Source organism: Prionailurus viverrinus, chromosome B2, assembly GCF_022837055.1.
Source record: "Prionailurus viverrinus isolate Anna chromosome B2, UM_Priviv_1.0, whole genome shotgun sequence".
NCBI lineage: Eukaryota > Metazoa > Chordata > Mammalia > Carnivora > Felidae > Prionailurus > Prionailurus viverrinus.
This window is the reverse complement of record NC_062565.1, coordinates 78,734,467-78,759,411: the sequence shown is the minus strand read 5'-3', so window position 1 is coordinate 78,759,411 and position 24,945 is coordinate 78,734,467. Positions and strand designations below refer to the sequence as shown.

At 37.2% G+C, this 24,945-nt stretch overlaps 1 protein-coding gene across 3 annotated transcripts in view; it reads left to right on the top strand.

The window, feature by feature from the left end:
• Positions 1 to 24,945, top strand: part of RARS2 (arginyl-tRNA synthetase 2, mitochondrial) — a 69,078-nt gene that overhangs the window by 16,701 nt on the left and 27,432 nt on the right. For 2 of the 3 annotated variants that reach the window (XR_007152455.1, XM_047860400.1), the window contains exons 3-6: positions 9,339 to 9,441; positions 11,012 to 11,095; positions 18,119 to 18,216; positions 24,111 to 24,166. Coding sequence is in view for 1 of the 3 variants with exons in the window: in XM_047860400.1 (XP_047716356.1) it covers positions 9,339 to 9,441; positions 11,012 to 11,095; positions 18,119 to 18,216; positions 24,111 to 24,166 (341 nt within the window). In the remaining 2 variants the exon portion in view is untranslated. Of the gene's footprint in view, positions 1 to 7,250; positions 7,337 to 9,338; positions 9,442 to 11,011; positions 11,096 to 18,118; positions 18,217 to 24,110; positions 24,167 to 24,945 lie in introns of all 3 variants that reach the window. The other variant, XM_047860401.1, reaches the window with a different exon arrangement.

Genomic DNA, 24,945 nt, shown 5'->3' with positions numbered 1-24,945 from the left:
CTCACGAATGGTGAGATCATGACCTGAGTCAAAGTTGGATGCTTAACCGACTGAACCACCTAAGTACCCTGTGTCTTACAACTTTTGAAAAAACATAGCTATAAAACTTCTGTATGTATGATTTTTGAACCCTTTTTCCTTGACATCATTCTTTTTTGGTAAATGTCACTTTCAACAGTGGCTACATAATACTCTAATGCTCCCCTGTTGATGGACATTTAGATTGCTTTCGGTTCTGACTTTTTACATAATTCACATTCAATACGTACCTCTTTAAATAGACGTACCTCTTTAAATAGACAAAGGAAACCTTCCTTGTAGATATATAACTAAAAGCTCCCTAAAAGGAAAACAGGGAAGTAAGTCAATTCTGGTTGATCCACTCACCATACCCCACACATACACACCACTGAAGCATTTATTTCTCTTTTGGGCCTTCCTTGCTGGCAAATAGCCCTTCATATAATTTCAGAAGTCATGTTTGAAATATTCCTAGTGTGAATTATTGTTAATAGACTAAAATGATGATTTTCTTTGTCCCTCTACCACTGAACAAATGGGAAATATTTGTGTTTCTATTGAGATAATAAAAATATTTTCTCAGTTAATATAAATTTATATATTTATTTACTTACTTATTTAGTCAATAGTTAGTTACCATATACTGCAACAGTAATTTCAGGAGTAGTAGATTCCTTAATGGCCCTTACCCATTTAGCCCCCTTCTGTAACCCCTCCAGCAACCCTCTGTTCTCTATATTTAAGAGTCTCATGTCCCCCTCCCTGTTTTTATATTATTTTTGCTTCCCTTCCCTTATGTTCATGTGTTTTGTATCTTATAGTCCTTATGAGTGAAGTCATATGATATCTGTCTTTCTCTGACTAATTTCACTTAGCATAATACCCTCATAATACCCTTATATTACTCTACATCCACGTAGTTGCAAATGGCAAGATCTCATTCTTTTTGATCGTCATCCATTGTGTGTGTCATCCATTATATGTATGTATATGCATATATATATATACACACACACACACCACATCTTCTTTATCCATTCATCCATCAGTGGACACATGGACTCTTTCCATACTTTGGCTGTTGTTGATAGTGCTGCTATAAACATTGGGGTTCATGTACCCTTTCAAAACAGCACACCTGTATCCCATGGATAAATGCCTAGTAGTGCAATTGCTGGGTCATAGGGTAGTTCTATTTTTAGTTTTTTGAGGAACCTCCATACTATTTTCCAGAGTGGCTGCACCAGCTTGCATTCCCACCAGCAGTGCAAAAGAGATCCTCTCTCTCCACATCCTTGCCAACATCTGTTGTTCCCTGAGTTGTTAATGTCAGCCATTCTGACAGGTGTAAGGTGATATCTCATTGTGGTTTTGACTTGTATTTCCCTGATGATGAGTGATGTTGAGCATTTTTTTCATGTGTCGGTTGGCCATCTGGATGTCTTCTTTTGAGAAGTGTCTATTCATGTCTTTTGCCCATTATTTGTCTTTGGGGTGAGTTTGATGAGTTCTTTATAGATTTTGGATACTAACCCTTTACCTGATATGTCATTTGCAAATATCTTCTCTCATTCTGTCAGTTGCCTTTTAGTTTTGTTGATTGTTTCCTTCACTGTGCAGAAGTTTTTTTATTTTGATGAGGTCCCAATAGTTCATTTTTCCTGTTGTTTTGCTTGCCTCCAGAAACATGGTAAGTAAGAAGTTGGTGTGGCCAAGGTCAAAGAGGTTTTTCCCTGATTTCTCCTCGAGGATTTTGATGGCTTCCTGTCTTACATTGAGGTCTTTAATCCATTTTGAGTTTATTTTTGTGTATGGTGTAAGAAAGTGGTCCAGGTTCATTCTTCTGCATGTCACTGTCCAGTTTTCCCAGCACCACTTGCTGAAGAGACTGTCTTTATTTCATTGGATATACTTTCCTGCTTTGTCAAAAATTAGTTGGCCATACCTTTGTGGGTCCATTTTTTCTGTTCCATTGATCTGAGGGTATATTTTTTGTGCCATACTGTCTTAATGATTACAGCTTTGTAATACACTTTGAAGTCTGAAATTGTGATTCCTTCAGCTTTGGTTTTCTTTTTCAAGATTGCTTTGGCTATTTGGGTCTTTTCTGGCTCCATACAAATTTTAGGATTATTTGTTCTAGCTCTGTGAAGAATGCTGGTGTTATTTTGACAAGGATTGCATTGAATATGTAGATTGCTTTGGATAGTATTGACATTTTAACAATATTTGTTCTTCCTATCCAGGAGCATGGAAATGTTTCCATTTTTGTGTGTCTGCTACAATTTCTTTCATAAGTTTTCTGTAGTTTTCAGTGTATACATTTTTCACCTCTTTGGCTAGGTTTATGTCTAGGTATTTTATAATTTTTGGTGCAATTGTAAATGGGATCAATTCCTTGATTTCCCTCTCTGTTGTTTCATTGTGGGTGTATAAGAATGGAACTGATTTCTGTGCATTGATTTTTATATCCTGAGACTGCTGAATTCATGGATCAGTTCTAGCAGTTTTTTGGTGGAACTTTTGGGTTTTCCATATAGAGGATCATGTCATCTGCGAAGACTGAAAGTTTGACGACCTCCTCACCTATTTGGATGCCTCTTATTATTTTATGTTGTCTGATTGCTGAGGCTAAGACTTTCAATACCATGTTGAATAACAGTGGTGAGAGTGGACGTCCTTGTCTTGTTCCTGACCTTAGGGGGAAGTTCTCAGTTTTTCCCCATTGAGGATGACATTAGTGTTGGGTCTTTCATATATGGCTTTTATGATCTCGAGGTATGATTCTTTTATCCCTACTTTCTTAAGGGTTTTTATCAAGAAAGGATATTGTATTTTGTCAAATGCTTTCTCTGCATCTATTGAGAGGATCATGTGGTTCTTGTCCTTTCTTTTATTGATGTGATATCTCACATTGATTGTTTTGTGGATATTGAACCAGCCCTGCATCCCAGGTATAAATCTTACTGGGTCGTGATGAATAATTTTTTTAATGTGTTGTTGGATCCGGTTGGCTAGTATCTTGTTCAGGATTTTTGCATCCATGTTCATCAGGGAAATTGGTCTGTAGTTCTCCTTTTTAATGGGGTCTTTGGTTTGGGGATCAAGGTAATGCTGGCCTCATCGAATGAGTTTGGAAGTTTTCCTTCCATTTCTATTTTTTGAAACAGCTTCAAGAGAGTAGGTGTTAACTCTTCTTTAAATGTTTAGTAGAATTCCCGTGGAAAGCCATCTGGCCCAGGACTGTTGTTTTGGGGGAGATTTTTGATTACTATTTCGATTTCCTTACTGGTTATGGGCCTGTTCAAATTTTCTATTTCTTCCTGTTTCAGTTTTGGTACTGTATATGTTTCTAGGAATTTATCCATTTCTTCCAGATTGCCCATTTTATTGGCATATAATTGCTCGTAATATTTTCTTATTGTTTGCGTTTCTGCTATGTTGTGATCTCTACTCTTTTATTCTGATTTTATTTATTTGGGTCCTTTCCTTTTTCTTTTTGATCAAACTGGCTAGGGGTTTATCAATTTTTTTAATTCTTTCAAAGAACCAGCTTCTGGTTTCATTGATCTGTTCTGCTTTTTGGTTTCAATAGCATTGATTTCTGTTCTAATCTTTATTATTTCCTTTCTTCTGCTGGTTTGGGTTTTATTTGCTGTTCTTTTTCCAGCTCCTTAAGGTGTATGGTTAGGTTGTGTATCTGAGGCCTTTCTTCCTTTTTGGGGAAGGCCTGGATTGCTATATACTTCCCTCTCATGACAACCTTTGCTGCGTCCCAGAGGTTTGGGACTGTGGTTATCATTTTCATGGGCTTCCATGTACTTTTTAATTTCCTCTTTAACTTCTTGTTTGCCCCATTCATTCTTTAGTAAGATGGTCTTTACTCTCCAAGTTTTGTTATCTTTCCACATTTTATCTTGTGGTTTATTTCAAGTTTCATAGTGTTGTGGTCTGAAAATATGCACGGTATAACCTCGATCTTTTTGTACTTGTTGAGGGCTGATTTGTGTCCCGGTATGTGGTCTATTCTGGAGAGTGTTCCATGTGAACTGAAGAAGAATGTGTATTCTGCTGCTTTAGGATGAAATGTTCTGAATATATCTGTTAAGTCTATCAGGTCCAGTGTGTCATTCAAAGCTATTGTTTCCTTGTTGATTTTTCTGTTTAGATGAGCTATCCATTGTTGTAAGTGGGATGTTGAAGTCCCTTATTATGATATTGTTATCAATGAGTTTCTTTATGTTTGTGATTAATTTATTTATATATTTGGGTGTTGTCACTTTTGGAGCATAAATATTTGCAATTGTTAGTTCTTGGTGGATAGACCCCTTAATTATGATATAATGCCCTTCATCTCTTGTTACAGTCTTTATTTTAAAATCTAGATTATCTGATATAAGTATGGCTACTTTGGCTTTCTTTTGTTGACGATTAGCATGATAAATGGTTCTCCATCTTCTTACTTTCAATCTGAAGATGTCTTTAGGTCTAAAGTGGGTCTCTTGTAAACAGCATATAAATGGATCTTGTTTTCTTGTCCATTCTGTTACCCTTTGTCTTTTGATTGGAACATTTAGTCCATTCACATTTAGAGTGAGTACTGAAAGATATGAATTTATTGCCATTATGTTGCTTGTAGAGTTGGAGTTTCTGGTGGTGGTCTCTGGTCCTTTCTAGTCTTTGTTGCTTTTGGTCTTTTTTTTTCTTCCCCTCGTCTTTTCTCCCCTCAGAGAGTCCCCCTTAAAATTTCATGCAGGGCTGGTTTAGTGGTCACAAACTCCTTTGGTTTTTGTTTGTCTGAGAAGCTTTTTATCTCTCCTTATTTTGAATGACAGCCTTGCTGGATAAAGAATTATTGGCTGCATATTTTTCTGATTCCGTACATTGCATACATCCTTCCACTCCTTTCTGGCCTGCCAAGTTTCTGTGGATAGGTCTGCTGCAAACCTGATCTGTCTTCCTTTGTAGGTTAAGGACTTTTTTCCCCTTGCTGCCTTCATGATTTCTTTCCTTGCCTGAGTATTTTGTGAATTTGACTATGATATGCCTTGTTGATGGTCAGTTTTTGTTGAATCTATTGGGAGTCTTCTGTGCTTCCTGGATTTTGATGTCTGTGTCTTTCCCCAGGTTAGGAAAGCTTTCTGGTATGATTTGCTCACATAACCCTTCTACCCCTTTTTCTCTCTCTTCATCTTCCAGGACGCCTATGATTCTGATGTTGTTTCTTTTTAATGAGTCACATGATTTCTCTAATTCTTAAATCGTGCCCTTTTCCCTTAGTCTCCCTCTTTTGTACTGCTTCATTCTTCTCCATAAGTTTGTCCTCTATATCGCTGATTCGCTGCTCTGGTTCATCCATCCTTGCCGCTGTGACATCTATTCAAGATTGTGGCTCAGTTATAACATTTTTTATTTCGTCCTGACTAGCTTTTACTTCTTTTATCTCTGCAGAAAGGGATTCTAATCTGTTTTCAACCCCAGCTAGCATTCTTATTATTGGGATTCTAAAGTCTTGTTGAGACATGTTGCTTATATCTGTGTTAATTAAGTCCCTGGCTGTCCTTTCTTCCTTCATTGGGGTGAATTTTAGAGTGAATTCCTTCATTTTGTCATTTTGAAGGAAATAAAGGAATTAGTAAGGTAAAAAAATAATTAAAATTAAAAAATTGGAGGGGCGCCTGGGTGGCGCAGTCGGTTAAGCATCCGACTTCAGCCAGGTCATGATCTCGCGGTCCGGGAGTTCGAGCCCCGCGTCAGGCTCTGGGCTGATGGCTCAGAGCCTGGAGCCTGTTTCCGATTCTGTTTCTCCCTCTCTCTCTGCCCCTCCCCCGTTCATGCTCTGTCTCTCTCTGTCCCAAAAATAAAAATTAAAAAAAAAAAAAAATTAAAAAATTGGAAACAACACACAGAAGAATCAAATAAATGATGTTACATCCTAGGTGTGTTTTGGTCTGGTTGTTGAAAGGAGCTTGATATGTTAGAGAAAAAAGGAACAGAAAAGAAAAAAAGGAAAACGTTTGAAAACTTGAAAAAAATGAATACAATGAAACAAAATAAAATGATGGAAGTAAAGTAGAATTTGGAAAATTTACAAGAAAAATAAAAAATATAGTAGAAAAAAATTAAAAATATTTTTAATAAAAATGGAAAATAAAAATAGATATTCTCTTTCTGTATTCAAGAATAGAAAAAGAGGGGTGTCTGGGTGGCTCAGTCGGTTGGGCATCTGACTTCGGCTCAGGTCATGATCTTGTGGTTTATGGGTTCGAGCCCTGCGTCGGGTTCTGTGCTGAGAGCTCGGAGCCTGGAGCCTGCTTCGGATTCTGTGTCTCCCTCTCTCTCTGCCCCTCCCCTGCTCATGCTCTGTCTCTCTCTGTCTCAAAAATAAATAAAACATTTTAAAAAATTTTTAAAAGAAAGAAAAAAATGGAAATGATAGACCAGCAAACAGACTGAAATATGATTGAAATTACATCAGTTTCCCCTAGAAGTCAAACTATGAAGCATTTTATAGTCCATACACTAAGCAAGCAGAGAGTCTTCTAGTGTTCCTTAAGAGCGAGGTTGGCCCAGTTTGTGGGGGGGGGGGGGCTTAGTGTAACGGCTCCATCCTCCACTAGATGGCACAGTTTAGCCTACTGGGGTGGATTTTTGCGGCACATGTAGGTGTGTATGCTCATGTGTGGGAGGAGTGAAAATGGCGTCACCCAGGTACCCAGTCTCTAGTAATGGAATTCTGTTCTCCCCAACCAGCAGTCAGGCACTCCTCCTTTGTCTCCTGCTTCCATCCACTCCCTGCTTTTACACTGTCCGTGACCAAGCCGTCAGGTTGCCAGCCAGCACCTCCCTCCTGAGTTTTGTCTCAGATGCGGCTGTGTTTGCCAGCCCCTCACTTCTGAGGGACTGCAGATTGACCCTTTATGACTCTCTGGAGAAGAGTCTCACTGAGCAGTGGCGTGGTGCCCGCCCACCCCAAGGAGTGTTCATGGGACCATGCTGCTGCTGATGCCCACAGACTGTGGCTGGGTGCCAGTCTGCCCCAGAAGAAGTTCCCATGATTGTGTAGTAGCAGTGTTTCAGGGGTTATGGTAGATCACAGCACACATCTGGTACCAGGCTTCCCACGTAATGTCGTTGTTCCAGCACCAGCAAATGTTGTTCTCCAGGGTCCGCTGGGACCTTTGTTTGTTGGATGGCCTCACCCTTTCTCCCAAATATCCTCCCAGCAGGGGAACCGCCTCTTCCCGTGTGTCCTGAAGACCCCTTGCACCTTTCTGCTCCCAGGGATTCGCCCTTCCCACCAGACCACCACCAGGTATCAAGCTGCAGAGTTTCAGACTCTGCACTCCCCCTGTTTATAGAGTTTTAATGGAATTTAAACCCTCTCTTTTCTCCTTTCTCCCTTTTTTTGTTCAGTCCTTTGCATACTCTTTCTTTTTTCTCCAGCTGTTTTCGGGGTGTGGGGGGGTGAGATGCTTTCCCATACTCTCTGCACATCTCCATCCTCTCTCCGCAAGCAAGAACAGCTCCTGGCCCTCCACGGCTTCTCTCCCCTAGTTCACCTCTCCGCACTGCGTACCTGCCAAGTTCTGTGGTTCAGGTTGTGCAGATTATTGTGTTAATCCTCAAATCAGTTTTCTAGGTGTGCAGGATGGTTTAGTGTTGATCTTGGCTGTAATTCAGGGAGGAGAGATGCAAAATAAAATTTCTAGTTTATTCCTCCATCTTGGCCCCTCTAAGATAATAAAATTTTTTAATTAAATTTCATTATTTTATCACTCATGTCTAGATAAAATTATAGATGCTTCTTATTCATAATTTTTTTAAACTACAGAAGATCACGTGACCTCTTTGTGTTTCCTGGATGTTTGAGAGCGATTCTACCTATATAGTCCTATTACACCTCATGTAAAGTATCCTAGCTATATGTCAAAATTTTAATCTCTGGTATATTCACATCTGTATAATTTCACTTAATATCGTAATTGTTCTTACTACTTTCTATTTAACCTTTTAAAAAATCTTTGCGTGTTCATGTATTATTCCCATCTTTTTAAACTAATTTCTTCAATTTCCCACATTATTGGTGCAAATATGTGGTAAACTATCAAAGTCCTTTGGTAAGAATAAATACATTCAAACCTTATGTAAATTTCCCCAATTAAAGTTAGTCTTTAAGAAATTGAATTGTCATGTCCTCAGGGCTCAGGACTCAGGACTGTTTAACATTTTTATTTAACATCAGAACTAAGATTAGTATTATTTATTCAGGACTTAATTTCTCAGCACAATGTGAAATAGGTACCATTATCATCACCATTTTACTAGGGTACAAGAGAAGTTAAGCAAAGTGCTTAAGATCACACAGAGACTGATTAATAGATGAACTTGGGTCTGCAGTTATAGCTGAAATGTTTATTGGATGAGTTTGGGTTGGTAAGTATAATCCATACTAGGTTGCTGGATAATGTATTAAGGCTCAAGAAAACTCTTCTAGTTTTTTTGTTTTTTTGTTTCCTGGGGTTTTGGGTGAGGGGGGAGAATGAGAATATGAGTTGGGGAGGGACCAAAGGAGAAGAAGAGAGAATCTTAAGCAGGCTCCATGCCCAGCACAGAAATGGCTCAAGAAAATTCTTTTTGTTGTTGTTGTTGTTGATTTTAGGAGAGAATGTGCATGCGGACACATAACTGGGGGAAAAGGCAGAGAGAGAGGAGAGAGAATCCCAAGCAGCCTCCATGCTGTCAGCGCAAACCCAAAGTGGGGCTCAATCCCACAAACCAGGCTTGAGAAAATTCTTAGTGGTTTTTGTTGACCAGTTGTTTAATGTAATGTGAAACAGATACCACACAGGGTTTTTTAGGCATGTCCCTGAGTTTCAAGAATGGTAACAAAGTTCATTTATGCCCCTCTAAAATACATTCTTTTGTCTCGATGACAATGGACTAGACAGTAGTTTTATCCACTTATTCTGCCCATAGAGTTTCATTCTCTAGTTCCTTATTAAATATCAGATGTTCCAGCATGGGTAAATATGTAGATGTTTGTATATCAATTAAAATTTCATTACACTTTGAGCTACCTATCTCAGATTGTAAAACTACGATTAGGTAATAGAAGAGGAATTTTAGAAGATAAAGTTCTAAATAAATATAAGGTGATATTTCTGATTTCTTTGCTTTATATTTTGAAAGCATAATCCTTTCATAAAATTGTATCAATGTGGAGAACCCATAGTGGCTGGTCTTTTTTGTTGTTGTTATATTAGTAATGTTTTTAAGATATAATAGCTTTTTCCTTTTTCAATTTCTGTCTTTAGAGAAGTAGCTGATTTTCAGCTTTCTGTGGATTCTCTATTGGGAAACAACAATGACCATTCAAGACCAGATGTTCAAGTTCAAGCCACGAGACTGGCAGAGAAGGTACTTTAGCACTATTATCTTTTTTTGACATTACAATCTTATTATTTTTTTAAAGAAGAAAAAACTCTGCAAGCTATTTCAGCCATAATAATGATTTAATACGTTTTTTTTTTTGTTCAAAGCACTTGGAAAATACAATTTAAATTCATTTTAGCTGTGTACAGTAAGGTTAAGATGATTTTTCAAATTAGTTAAAAAGCATTCCTCTTGAGCTGACATTGTTCAATTTTTTGATTAACTACTTACAGGAGGAGTGAAGTGTTAATTAAATTTACAGATTGAAGCTGGACAGACTTCTGAATTTAAGAGAACACGCTTGATAAATTAGAGCAGTGGGTTGTAATTTTTAAAATTATTTTCTGAGAAGATGAGCATTAAAATATGAGAAGAAATGATTAGATGTAAATAGAATCATGATTGCAGAGAAGAAGTGGCTAGATGATTTAATAAACGTCTTTCATTTCTAATTTCTCTGATGGGTTTGGTATCTAAAAGAGGAGTTGAAAGGATTGTAGAGAATGACCAAATCTTTTTAGTGTAATACCATCAAAAACAGGGTTTTTTAAATAGAGTTATTACATGTGAGACAGAGGCATCTGGGCACACTGAATGATTGGAACAATGAAAGTCACCATCATAGAAAAAGATGCATAAAGATTGAGTATAATCAAAGAGCTTTGGTAGCTGAGCAAGTATTTAATCAGAAAATCAACCCAGATTTTTATCAGGAAGTACACCAGGAGTAGAATTGTGCTAATTACAATACTTAGTCTCTTCCCCCATCAACTGTGAGTTCTTAAAACTAAAGACTAGTGCCTCTTCAGTGATAACAGGTATCTCCTCAAGGTTCATGGGTATTATCAGGTGCTTTTAAATCTAGTAGGTTAAAATCCTAAGGTATATTCAATGAGGACAAAAGGTTTAAATGATTTCTATTTCATGTGTTGATACAAGTGCTTCAGCGTAGGGCCTGACAGAATGGCATGTTCTGTGGCTCTCGTGCAAGGTAGGAGAGAAAAATTTTTAGATTTTTTTTTTTTTTTTTGAAGTAATCTCTACACAGGGTAGGGGAGATAAAGAGTTCACTACATGTCAAGGCACATAAGGTGGGCATAAAGTGATGCTGGGAGAATTTGAGGTGAGGGAATGGGAAAGAGGAAGAGATTCTGAATAAAGAATAGTGGTCTAGTCCAGAAACAAAGAAAATGTTGTTTACCCAAATAGAGTGATAAAAGTAAACAGATTGGCTAACGCCCAGGTCCAGATACAATGACTGGGAGATATGATGCACTTGGCTGCCTTTGGACTCCAATTTGATAGTATTAAAACTACAAATCTCAGGGTGCTTGGGTGACTCAGTTGTTGAATATCCAACTCTTGATCTTAGCTCCGGGGGTTGTGAGTTCAAGTCCCTTGTTGGGCTCCACATTGGGCATGAAGCCTACTTAAAAATAAATAAATAAATAAATAAATAAATAAATAAATAAATAAATATTTAAAAATAAAAATTACAAATTTCAATATGTCTATTTTATAACATACCTAGTTTACTTGATTTTTATCTTTTCAGCTAAAATGTGATACAGTGGTAAGTGAAATCAGCACTGGTCAAGGGACTGTAAATTTCAAAATAAACAGAGAACTATTAACAAAGGTAAGAATGGGTTCTATTCCAGCTATGCACCTTTAGTCTCTGATTTAGCTATGTGATTTTCCTTCAGTTCTTAAACTTCGTCTCCTCTTGCCTCAAACTTTGCACATTCTGATAACCCTCCCTGGAGTGCCACCCCAAGTTAACTCCTGCTTATCCTTCAGCTCTTGGTATTTCCTGGGTTGGGCCTTTCTGTCTTCTTCATATATGTACTAGCACTGGATAGCTCTCCTTTATAGAAGTTATCCTAGTTGCTGGTTTATATTCTTTTTATTTGATTAATGCCTCTTGCCCTTTAAACTCTAATTTCCATCAGGGCTTATAGCATCTGTTTTTCTCACTATTGGATCCCCAGTTCCTAGCAAAATGCCTTGCATGCAGTATGTGTGAGATAACTATTGTTGAATGAGTTAATGGACTCTGTATGGAATACACGAAAAGTACTGCTGATTTTGGCTCTCTGGTAGCCTGTAATCTGTTGGACGCGTAAGATTTATATAGAAGAAACCATGAGACAGCTTATTCTTTTAATAAAACAAATACTAAAACAAAAAAGTAGAGGTGACTGGGTGGCTCAGTCAGTTAAGCTCTGACTCTTGACTTAGGTTCAGGTCATGATCTCAAAGTGGGTCGCTGGGCGTGGAGCCTGCTTAGGATTCTCTTTCTCCCTCTGCCCCTCCCCACCTCTAAAAAACAAAACAAAAGAACAACAAACGAGGTGGATTGATACAATAAGCCTAAGAAGGATCAGAATACTCAGGTAGGCCTGGAGGAGTTGGGGAAATGACATAAAGGAATTGGGTCTCATGTATGCTTATGGAGGATAAGTAATCCTGGATAGGCACGGTATGAGATTTTTTGTGTAGAGTTTCGTCTCAATTTAACTTTAAAGTTTATCATAATGCATGCTTTGGTCTGTTGTTTTAAAAAATATGTACGCTGGTATTGAGTTGGTCAGACTTAGTCAATGCTGCAGTCCTGAATTGAAAATAATTATAAAACCAAAATTTCTAATAGTATAATTTCTCACCAAGGTTATATAGTTTATTGGCATTTGCCCATCAGCCCTGTAATCCTTCTGAAGGAGAGTTAGTGTTTCATGCTTGTCTCTAGATCTTTGAACTTTTTTATTTTATCTTTTTTTCACTCCTACTTCAAGGTAAATTAGTTAACCAAAATCATTCACAAGGACAGGAGAAAATTTGAGCTTGTTAAAATGTGTCTACAATCTGTTGGTCTCTTGATAACATTTCATGTCAATTTAGTAACCATTGAGTCTAATTTACCATTTCTAAATAAGTAACTCTTTCTTCCAGTTGCAGTCTCAATTTTTTAAAATTTATTTTATTTATTTTTTGATAGAGCAAGCGGAGGAGGGGCAGAGAGAGCGAGAGAGAAAGAGAGGGGGACAGAGGATCTGAAGCAGGCTCTGTGCTGACAGCCAAGCCTGATGTGGGACTTGAACTCACGAACCACAAAATCATGACCTGGGCCGAAGTCAGATGCTTAACCAACTGAGCTACCCAGGTGCCCCATCAGTCTCAGTTTTTATGGAAACAGTGCAGTTCACCAAAGTGCCCATCAGACTTCAGACTGCTTCATAGGCAGCAGTTATCTTACTTCTTTTGTTTTCCCTCAGATGGGAAACTGTGCTGTTAGATGGAGTTTGCCTTTGCAACCAGCTTAACTGAAAGAGATATGGTTTATATATCAGGCAAGGCATATATTAATAATTTAACATTTCAAAGGCCATGAATTTTCATACTTTATTATATTATAATGAATAAGCTATTAGTTTTTCTGTGATTTAAGGATGCACGCTAGCTTGCTTATTCCCAAATCCTTCTCAGTTGACAACAGAAGGATAATATCCAGGGCTTTGAGATCCAGCTTTTTCACCTGGAAATCCTCCCAACATTATAGCCTTGAGGATCTGGATCGTAGAGTGATTTTTGTTAAGGAACAAGCAGACTGCTTACAGTTGCCCTGCTTGGTGTTACAGTAACCATACTTCCTAAACTAGTAAGAAAAAGGGGTACTGAATGTGCCTGTGTTACGTTACAGTTTTTTTTTAATGATATTTCTTGTTTGTTCAAAGCCTAATTTCTTCTACATCTGGCTCCATTATTTTCAGGCCTTAAACAATAGTCATTTGCATATGTAATGAATTTTTCAGATCACATCAAGAAAAAAATTCAACCCTTTGGGACCATTATTAATACATTTTTTTGCATATTAATGTTATCAAGATTGACATGTAGCCAATGACCTGTGTCCAAAACTTACTTCTCAAGCAGAGAATTACGAATTTGTCATTGCTTACACATGTACAAGCTTAGCCTTGCATAAAAACGTATCTGTTCATGCAGTACAATTGAATTATTAACACTGGCAGCACCAGGAATGATTAAATGTTAGCTTACGTTTGGATCACTAACAGTGGCAATATAATGTCTTCATATAAATCATCCTCAAAGGGAGGAGACTAAAATGTGAAATTCAAGGCAGTAGGAAGTACCAAATCATGGGGACTAGATGATAAATTTTTCAAAGCTATAAGATGATTTGACCAATACATACGTTGTGAAGAGCTGTCACTTTGGTACCAAGCTTCCACCTGTCAGTAGCTTACATATGACTTTCAAGAGTAATTTATGAAGAGTAATTTAGAATAATAGTTTAGGGGGAGAAAAAAAGAAAATATGAGTTTAACTAAATAGGAAAAAGGCAAACAAAGTCTTGTTTTTTGGGTGTGCCTTAAAAGTACACAATGGAGGGGCGCCTGGGTGGCGCAGTCGGTTAAGCGTCCGACTTCAGCCAGGTCACGATCTCGCGGTCCGTGAGTTCGAGCCCCGCGTCAGGCTCTGGGCTGATGGCTCAGAGACTGGAGCCTGTTTCTGATTCTGTGTCTCCCTCTCTCTCTGCCCCTCCCCCGTTCATGCTCTGTCTCTCTCTGTCCCAAAAATAAATAAACGTTGAAAAAAAAAATTAAAAAAAAAAAAGTACACAATGGATAACATCATTTTTGGTTCACATGTACACATGTATTTTTTATTTGCCAAATTCAACTTTGCATGCTCTACTAAAACTTAAGAAAAAAAGACAGAAAAAAAGATACTAATTAAGTGGCTCTAATTCTGCTTATTATTTTACTAATTGAGCTTATGCCAAAAAGCAGTAGATGCATTCAAATCACGTGTAGTATCAATAGGCTGAACACATGGGAGGAATGATTAAGCACTTTCCAACTATTGACCAAAGAATTAACTAGACAAATAGTAGTAGCTTCCTTAGAAATCATTCTAAGAGCATCTTACATTTTAACATTTGACATTTTAATGTACCCATTGATGAATAGATGGGCCTCTAGTTTATTCATCTATTGGAATATCATGAAACTTTACTAGCTCACTGACATTCTGTAGTTAAAAACTTTGAGTTCCCACTAGTTTAATAAACTTTCTGCTTATTATTTGCGAGGTCCCGAGGGTCCTGCCCTCAAAGAGTTTATGATCTAAAAGAAAAGCATAAAAAAATAGTGTTACGGTGTAATGTGTAGTGGGTATGATAATGTGATGAATAATATAATGGAGGCATGTATAAGTTGCAGTCCAGTGTAAAGAAAGGTACACATAAGTCTGTCTTTCATTAATTTTTTTTGATGTTTATTTTTGAGAGAGACACAGGTGTGTGCAGGGGGAGGGGCAGAGGGAGAGGGAGACGCAGAATCCAAAGCAGGAGCTTTGGAGCTGTCAGTGTAGAACCCAACGTGAGGTTCAAACTCATGAGCCATGAGATCATGACCTGAGCTGAAATTTGACACTTAACCTGACTGATCCACCTAGGTGCCCACATAAGACTGTCTTGAGAGAAGAAGCAATCTTGAATTGGGATAAAGATGAAACTGTATCCGGGACTCCTGGCTGGCTCATTTGGTAGAGGATGCAACTCTTAATCTCAAGGATTTGAGCCCCACACTGGGTGTAAAGATTACTTAAAACAAACAAAAAAACAAGACTGTATCTGGGAGATGCAAGGGCAGGCCTTCCAGGCCGAAGAGATAGTCTGGGCCAGAGTACAGACAGTCGAGAACATGGTATTGTCTGGCACTGTCACTCACTGGAGTGATAGCATATGGTTTGCACATAGGATGGCATGGGGGAGGATAGGAAATTATACAATGTGGAGGGCCTTATATGCCCAGCAGAAGAGTTTCAGCTTTTTCCTATGTCATTATTTTCCATGGTGTGTTATATGTATCACAGGTGGTACATTTGATAATTTTCGGTATTATACTAATAAGAGTTAGTTTATTTTGATATTATATACTTCTTGCAAAAATTATAAAAGCCTAACATTTCTAGGGGCACCTGGGTGGCTCAAATGGTTACGCGTCTGACTCTTGATATCAGCTCAGATCTTGATCTCAGGGTTATGAGGTCAAGCCCCATGTTGAGCTCCATGCTAGGGGTGAAGCCTACTTAATAAAAAAAAATTTTTTTTTAGGAACAATTCTAACTTGTGACTTTTACGGATATTATAACATTCCTTTTAACAAATCAGGTTTCTCAAAATTTTTTTAAAAAGTAAAGGTAATATGCACATAAAGTAAAAGTCAAACCAGAAATTGATAAAATATTTTAAATGTTAGGGAATTATTGCAAGATTTAAATAGAACATACACTTAATTAAATATGTATGTTATATAGGGATGTAGTTGTGTATTACTGTTTTGGTTGTTTTTGTAGTGGTATAGCTGACGGATGATGAAGATATAAACCAGGCCACAGGGGATAACTGTAATGATACTTAGGAGATAGCATGTACAAGGTTTGGTAGTTAATAGATGATTGATTATGAAGGTTGTGGGAAAAGGGTAAACTTTAGGAACTCCTACACCTCTGACTTGGTTAGCTGAGTGAGGGGGTATAGTTCATAGAAGTGGAGAAGGCAGAAGGAGGAGGAGTATATTCCATTTGAAGTGCCTTAGATGTCCATTCTTGGAGTTGGACATACCAGTCTGTGGCACAGGAGAGATTTTATTATTAGGTAAGTAGTGGTTGAAGTCTTAGGACTTTATACCTAGGAGAAGTATAAAGTAGGGAGCTAGAAGCAAGAAAGGAGCACAGGCTGGGGAGCGGAGGGAGCAGTTAAGGGGAGCCTGCAAAGGAAACTGGGAAGCAAAAGTCAGTAGAAAGTAATGTTACAACCAAGGACAGAGGATGGTTGCGAGGAGAAGAGTAGTCATTAGCTAAGGTGATGTTTGAAAAGTGGTCACCTTGGGGAAGGTGGTGGGTTAGGCCAGATGATCAAAAGGGACTCTAGACTTTTGCCTTATCTTGTTTAATTTTTCAGTTTATAAAAAGTGTGCTCATAAAGGTAATACATTAGAGAATTTAAGCATTCAATTAGGTTTGGCATTTCAAATTTTGATTTTGAGAGCACTTGGAATAAAACAGTTGAGAAGGAAGCTGTAGGTAGCACATTGATCAGATTGTCAGTGGAAGGTTTGGAAGTGGGGCAGGTAAGATAGTCCTTTACTAAAGCTGCTTTTTTGTTTGTGCCAGAGATGTTAATGAACTGAGGGTCATTTGTTAAAGGAGAGTTTAACTTACTGTGATTGCCTTTTGTGGAGTCTGCCATCCATTATACATAGAGGGATGGAAAGTGAAATGAATGGGTAGATGTTAACTTTAGAATAATCTGACTATGAATTCCTCCCCTCACTAGTATTTACCTCCCCCACTTGCAGTTTTGGCAGCCATAGTCTTAGAGTAATTAACATATAATGGGCCCCTAGTGTATGACACACACTATTCTCCTTAATGTCTCTGTATATTCATCCTTACTCTCTGTGTCCTATATTTTGTGAGTGAAAGGAATAATATTTTCTCTCTGTCCTTGTGCAAATACATACTGTTTCTGAACCTTAGTTTTTCATCTACTAAATGGGAAATGTTGCCCATTTTATGCTTTTGTGAGGCTAAGGATAGCATAAAAGCATCTGGACTTAAACCTAGCACTTTGTAGATGCTTCTTAAAAGTATTGTTTTGCTGCCTCCTGCTACTTTCTTTGCCTTTTCCATTAAGTGACCATTTTAACCAACTCTTAATGATAGTAAAATTCTTCACATCATAAACTACATATTTAGCACTCAGAATACAGTTCATGAAGCAAAACCAATGTAAGAGTAAAGAGAAACCTATCATAGAAAATTCAAACCCCTAGACTAAAAAATGAACGCATAAATAACTGCATCACGCCATTAGCAAAAAAGGAAGTGTGAATTTTGTGAACTGTGTAATCTTTCTGTGTTCATTTCTAAAAATGGAATATGTTTTGGTTGTTTCTGTGAGATGTCCTTGTTTTTTACTTATGTAGCCAGTAGGCATTTGAATTACAGGTTTGTGTTTTCTACTGTTCATGTGATCGTTAGTATTACAAGAGTAGCAGCAGCATGCAGTAGTTAATACATTAGCTCTGGAGTGAAAAAGGTTTTGCTACATGACTTAATAGCAGTATGACCTTGGGAAGGTTCTCTGTGCTTCTCTTTCCTTATTTATAAAAATAATACTTCTCTCTTAGGGTTGTTGTAAGGATTAAATGAGTTAATGCATAGAAAATGCTTAGAACAGTGTATGCACATAGTATGCATTCAGTAAATATTAGATGCTCCTGGTTTTGCTGTTACTATCTGCTGTGGGACTTTTGGCAGTTACTTAACCTCTCTAAACTTCAGTTTCTTTATCTGTAAGATATCTATATCATTGGTTCATGTAAGAATAAATAGATGTGATGTATAAAAGGGCACAGAGCCCCCATAGATGTTAATTCTTATTATTACCGTTCTGACTGGCATTAGCAACCGGAGGAGGGGCTGACAATGCTGTAAAATGCTCAGTTCCGTAAATTAGAATGAGCAAATAAGCAATGTTTACTTCATTACCAGTAAGCAAAGTAATTAAGTAATTTTTAAAAACTGCAGTTTTTTTCTGTCATTAAATCTCATACCTTTTACTTTTCAGACAGTACTACAACAAGTAATCAAAGATGGCTCAAAATATGGGTTAAACAGTGAGCTATTCTCTGGTCTTCCCCAGAAGAAGATCGTGGTTGAATTCAGGTGCGTGCCAACTCATCTTAAGTGTTGGTTATCACAGTGGCTGGGCAGTTATGTGGTTTACCATTATCATCTTGGGCTTCAGGAAATTACACAAGAAAAATAGAAAACCAGTGAGATTTGTTTTCTTAACAGTACAGTGAATTGATCACTGTACCATGAATAAAAATTTTGGACTCCAATAAAAAGTCTAGTGATTATGGTGTTTTTTTTTTTTTAATTATTTAATAGTTACTTTTTTTTTGAAGAACTGGTTTTTCCATTTTAGTAAACTCTTAATGGTTACTGCCACATTAAGAATTTTAAAGTAATGTGATTACTGGAGAGCAAAGCCTTGTAGCATTTGTAATGTATATTTTTAAAATTATCGGAAAAATAGGTTGAAATTTTAATATGCCTCTAAATAATCCTCTTAATAACTTTCTGATATGCTGTCAGTACAGCCATCTAATATTTTTTTTTTTTAATTTTTTTTTTTCAACGTTTATTTATTTTTGGGACAGAGAGAGACAGAGCATGAATGGGGGAGGGGCAGAGAGAGAGGGAGACACAGAATCGGAAACTGGCTCCAGGCTCCGAGCCATCAGCCCAGAGCCTGACGCGGGGCTCGAACTCACGGACCGCGAGATCGTGACCTGGCTGAAGTCGGACACTTAACCGACTGCGCCACCCAGGCGCCCCAGCCATCTAATATTTGAACTATTTGTAGGTAGCCAGAACAGAAAAGGGAACACTTTCAGAGTGCAGCTTGACCAGTTGGCAGCTCATGGAAATGATTAGAGATGCTGTGTGTGCCTTCCTAAAAGCTGAAGAGTCTTGATGAACTGTTTTCCTACTTGGAAAATTAGAACTTGCTATACTATAGCCTTTTGTTTTCTTAAGTATATATTTCTGTAGAGGATCTTTAAAAATTATAGAATATTTTAGGTTTCCTGACTATTATAATTTATTATAAAAACTTAGTTATAATTAGCACCTGCATAACCCATGATGAGAGTAGGTTTTATGGATTCCACATTTGTACTGTCTATGCCACTCATTTGTGTTCTTAAAAAAGGCAGATTCTCTAAAATTCAGTAAACGTGTTTATGGTAAGGATTGGTTGCTGAGTAAACTCCTGCTCCTGTGGAGTAGACACATATTATGAATAAATCTTACACTTGCAGTGAACCCCAATCATATTTAAGGTTGAGTTTAAACATTTGTTGCATCTCAGAGAGGAGATGGACTAGATGAGGTCATCTTCACACCAGAGAGGAACTACACTAAGGCCATCCCTCAAAGAAAGTTGCCTTCCATTTCTGTTATCTTTTCTTGTGTAACAGGCTATGCTAAAATTCAATATAGGAGGGCACCTGGGTGGCTCAGTTGGTAAAGCGTCTGGACTCTTGATTCCGGCTCAGGTCCTGTCTCACTGTTTATGAGTTCAAGCCCTGCATCAGACTCCATGCTGACAGTGCAGAGCCTGCTTGGGATTCTCTTTCTACCTCTCCCCCCCCCCCCTCTGTCTCTCTGTGCCACTCCCCCACTTGCTCTCTCTTTCTCTCTCTCAAAATAAATAAACTTAAGCATTTTTAATAAAATTTAAAATAAATAAAGTTTAATGGAGCACAGGCTTGCACTTTCATTTACATTTTGTCTATAGTGGCTGCTTTTATACTGCCATGGCAGTTGAGCAGAATTGAATTGAATAGTTGAGGTAGAGACCAGGTGGCCTGCAGGCCTAAAATATTTACTATCTGATTCTTTAAGGAAACGTGTGTCAATTCCTGATTAGTGTCTTGAAACAACCATTTTAATGTTTATGACACTATAGATCAGGAAATCAGGGATGGCTTAGCTCAGTGGTTCTTTGGCCTGTTATCATATGTAGCTCTAGTCATATAGAGACTATACTGGGGGTCAGAATTCAGGTGGCCCATTTACTTGTTTGGCAGCTTACCTGAAGGATGGCTGGCCAGTCACCTCTCTCTCTCCACAGTGTCTCTTAAGCAGAGTTAACCAGACTCCTTTACAGAGGTTCTCAGGGCTCCAAGATGGTAAAAGCATCTCATCTTGAAACAGGCATAGCCTCATTTCTGTCACATTCTGCTGGTTTCAAAGCAAGTCACAAGATCAGCCCCGAATCAGGGGGAGGGAAAACAAATTAACTACGTTTCTTAATGGCGAGAGTGGCAAGCTTGTGGTTGTCTAATTCTTTTCATTCATGTCTTTAAATTGATGCAGGACTTCACCTCCTCTGGGAGGCGCCTACTTCAGTACCATATTCCTCTTCTACTTCTTGCTGTTACCTAACCAGCAGTAAAGGAAAATCAGTAGAGAAGTGGTATAGTATCTGTTACCATGCATTCATCCTTGAAATAATGCTATTGTAAGTTTCTTGAAACTTGAAAAGTTGCCACCAGCGTTCACTTTTAACACGTTCTTTCTTATTGTCACTTGACCTTCATCATCCCTTCTTCCCAACCAAACTTGAAATACCAACACCTCAGTCTTCCTTATTCATTGATTCTCTTGCTTTTCTCCTGTTTTTGTTTCCCATGTAATAATACTCTTTTGTTTACACTTATAAGAAATGTCTAAAAGTAGCCTGTTCTATTTGAGTTGTATTCTGTAAGCTATTTGTATGGCTTTTTCTTGGTAGGCTTTTTTATTTGCTTATGGATTTGCTCCTCTTGTGCTTTTTCTAAAGGATTTAATAAGGAAGTCTGGAATTTAAATGAGCATTTGAATGCTGATGAAGGCAGAGTCCATGTCCCAGCAGCCATCTTTGCTCTCTGTTATATTCCATCTGGCATTGCTTTGTCCATAGCTGCTCTTTCCCTTAGAAGTTTTCCATATGCTATGATGCTTACCATTGTTGTTTCAAAGTAGAGACAAACAAGTGAGGGACAGGGTCAAAGTTGATAGGAAACATCATTCTTGAATTTCTTCTGAAAATGAGAGAGGTGGGAGAACAGAGCTTTTTAAATATATAGTATCTTAAATAGGGTAACTTTACCCCCAAAAAACAAGAGGTAAGTGTTCAAGAAACTTGCCCTCTAAGTTGAGGTGTTGATGGTAATAATTGGTTAAGTAACTTGCTCAGGGCCATAGACTAACTCTGACTCTGAAGCCTGTATACTTTACCTTTACTGCCTTTCTGACATACAGTATTGTCATATATTTTGTCAGATCTAGGAGTATCATGATAAAATGCCAGAGTAGAGGACTGTCCATCATATATGAGCTCTAGCTGAGTAGGTGGTATAAGACTTGAAGCTAACTGCTGTTGCCTCCCTCCTCTCTGCAGAGTCAGCCTTTCCTATTTTGTACAGATCAAACTTTCAGGAACAGTCAGCAGTGGTGTACTTTCCTCTTCTTTCTCAGCTCAGTCTTCCCCATCCCCTGCTATTCCCCAGTGTGAAGTGTTCTCGCAAAACAGATTGAGGACCTCTAGGAAATTGAGAATCTGAGAGATTGGGTTACCAGTTGTGACTATTAGTAACTGACTCGACAGTCTTGGATAGGACAGTTTATTTTCCTGGTTTCTTATCTGGAAAATAAGAGCAATAATATTTGTCTTTTCTTAAAGATTGAGGAAATTACGTAATTTTTTTTTTTTTTTTACAAGATTCAGTAAGGTATCCAAATTATAAGTCATTCACCAGGGCTACTTTTGTTGCCAGGGGACTCAAACTTGTACTTTCTGTTTCATTGTATTTGTTCTGAGTAGGAAAATGGTACCAAAGAATAGCATATTGATGGTTCAAAAGGGACATTTTGTCAAGGCTGAAAACCTAGGTAGATGCAGTTCTTCCAGTCCTAGAGAAAACAATACAAAAACTCTGCGAAAACTTAAAAAAAAAAGATAATCTAAATAACTAGCTTGATCAAATTCAAAGATTATAAAAGGATATTCGGTGAAAAGGAATATTCTTCCCCATTCCCATTTCTTAGTTCTTGCCTTATGGGCATTCATCAATACTAGTTTCCTGTTTACCTACCTAGAGATAGTCTGTTTTTACACATTGTTCTGCTGCTTACTTTTTTCACTAAATAATGTCTTGTATTCCTTTAATATTTGAAGTATATCCAGGGCTGGTTTATTATTTTTATTGTTTCATACTATTCTGTTGTCATTTTTTAAAATCAGCTTTATTGGAATATAATCATGCACAATATAATACAGTTTAACATTTCAGCATATAATTTGATGAATTTTGGCAAAGGTGTACAGGTCATGTAACTACCACTGCAATTAGGGTGTAGAATATTTTCTTTTTTTTTCTATTTTATTGACTTTGCTTTTATCTATATTTTATTTTGCTTACTTTGGTCTTCCTTTTCTAGTTTCTTTTTTTTTTTTTTTTTTTTTTTTTAAATTTTTTTTCAACGTTTATTTATTTTTGGGACAGAGAGAGACAGAGCATGAACGGGTGAGGGGCAGAGAGAGAGGGAGACACAGAATCGGAAACAGGCTCCAGGCTCTGAGCCATCAGCCCAGAGCCTGATGCGGGGCTCGAACTCACGGACGGCGAGATCGTGACCTGGCTGAAGTCGGACGCTTAACCGACTGCGCCACCCAGGCGCCCCTCCTTTTCTAGTTTCTTAAAGGAGAAAATTAGATGTCTTATTGGTTTGGAGGCTTTCTTTTGTAATATAAACATTCCATGCCATAGATTTTTCTGCTTTAGCTCACACATTTGCTCAAGGTCACTTTACTTCTCATTCTCTCAGGGATCATAGCCCTTCAGTGTCTGGTTTCATAAAACCAGTGTTTCATACATTTTTCTGGTTTTCTGGTTGTTTAAGGCAGAAGGGTAAATCCAATCCTTGTTACTCTGTCTTGGTGGGAAATGGAAGAGTCCCTATTTTTAATTTCTAGAAGAACATTTACTTTATAAATAATTAAATGAACATTCTTGTTGTTTTCTAATTTTACAACTGCATGCATATTTATGTAGAATCAGTTTTTTAAATTGTAATACTCTTGGTATAAGGCTTTGAAGACAGACCAAAATTAAGCTCTCATTTTACCATGTTTAACCAAGTGGGTTCAGGTTATTTTTTTTTTTCAATATTGAAAAACTTGTGCAATTTTCAAACATACACAAAACTCAACAGTACAGTTAAATCCATATGCTTATCACCCACATTCAAGAGGCATCAGGTTGTTACCACATTTGCTTCATTATCTTTTTTCCTTGTTGTCTCAGTTTCCTCATCTGTATAATAAGCGATGAGAGTACCTTACCTCACAACTTCAATGAATATTAAAGGATTAATACATATAAAGTGCATGAAATTGTGCCTGTCAGGTAGTTAGTGCTCTAGAAGCAATTTGCTATTGTTAAATTATTGATTACAACTTCTCGAGCATACAGAGAAGTGATAAATGTGTTGACTGAGAATTTGGAGTGGTGAACCACATTTCCAATTATTCTGGGAAGTTTTATGCATAAATATTTTTATATTTTTCAATTTTAGGTTTTGATGCAGCAAATGTTGATAGATATTACCAATATAAACAAAATTTCTATGGAGTCAGTAATTTTTAAGAGGATAAAGGATTTGTAACTGGTATACTAAACTTAATTCCCAATAATCTGCTTTGTTTTTATGTCAAAACAATGTCTCTGAATTTCTTCATCTTTTTATCAATCCTTAAATGTATCTGCTTCCTAAGTGTGCCATTTCTATGTATGATACTACCTTGTGAGTCACAGGATCAATTTCAATAATTCTTTCTGAATTCTAATTTATCTTTGCTCTAAATTTCTAATTTTTCACTTAACTTTGAGCTGAATTACCAAAGGCCTTAGTCCCCAATTATGTTAAACTGTAGAAGCATGACCTAGTTCATTTTAGAACTCCTGTTCATAGAACAGAAATATAACTTGTGCAATTATTTGCAGTTCACCTAATGTTGCCAAAAAATTTCACGTTGGACATTTGCGTTCTACCATCATAGGTGAGTGCCGTTCCTTTCACAGAAAATACTAAACATGACTTTGAGGCAATAATTTGATCATGCATGCTAATGGTTTAATGCTTAAGTAACCAGAAGACGAAAAACAAAGTTCAAACTTATATGAGCCCAATGCTAATATATGAAATGGGAAAAATTGGTTTAGAAGTAGAAAAAAAAATTTGTTTGAAAACCAAAAGATTGACTCAGAAACTAATTTTAACTGTTAGGTTTGTTGAGGATTTTAAGTTTTTTAAAGTATGTATGCATATGAAGAAGATCTGAAAGATGCAAAAATGAAAATAGTTAATGTGTGGATGATGGTAATCTTGTCAGGTTTTTTGTTCTATATATTTTGTTTTAAAAAAGAAACTGTTATAATACCAATTATATCTCAATTAGAAAAAAGAAACTCAATCTCCATCACTTGAGTGCTAACTGGAGCATTCAAAACTGGAAATTGAAACAAGAGTATTCTAAGAAAGATTGCTATTGTACTTCATAGCTGTAATGCTTCAGTGTATATGCTAAGATCTTCATTTATTTAAAACATGACATGATGCAGTAGCCCAATTTAAAAACTGCAATTAGAATTGAAGAGACTTTGAAGTGTATCTCATCTGATCTGTCTTCTGGTGTGGAAATCTGTCTATTGCATGCCTTAGGGATCATTTAACCTGTCATTTGAATATTTTTAAGAATCAGAGCAATCGGTACTCATTATTTGTGGCATAGATCATTATTAAACTGGAATCACCTCTTGTTGTGGGAGAGATCTCCTG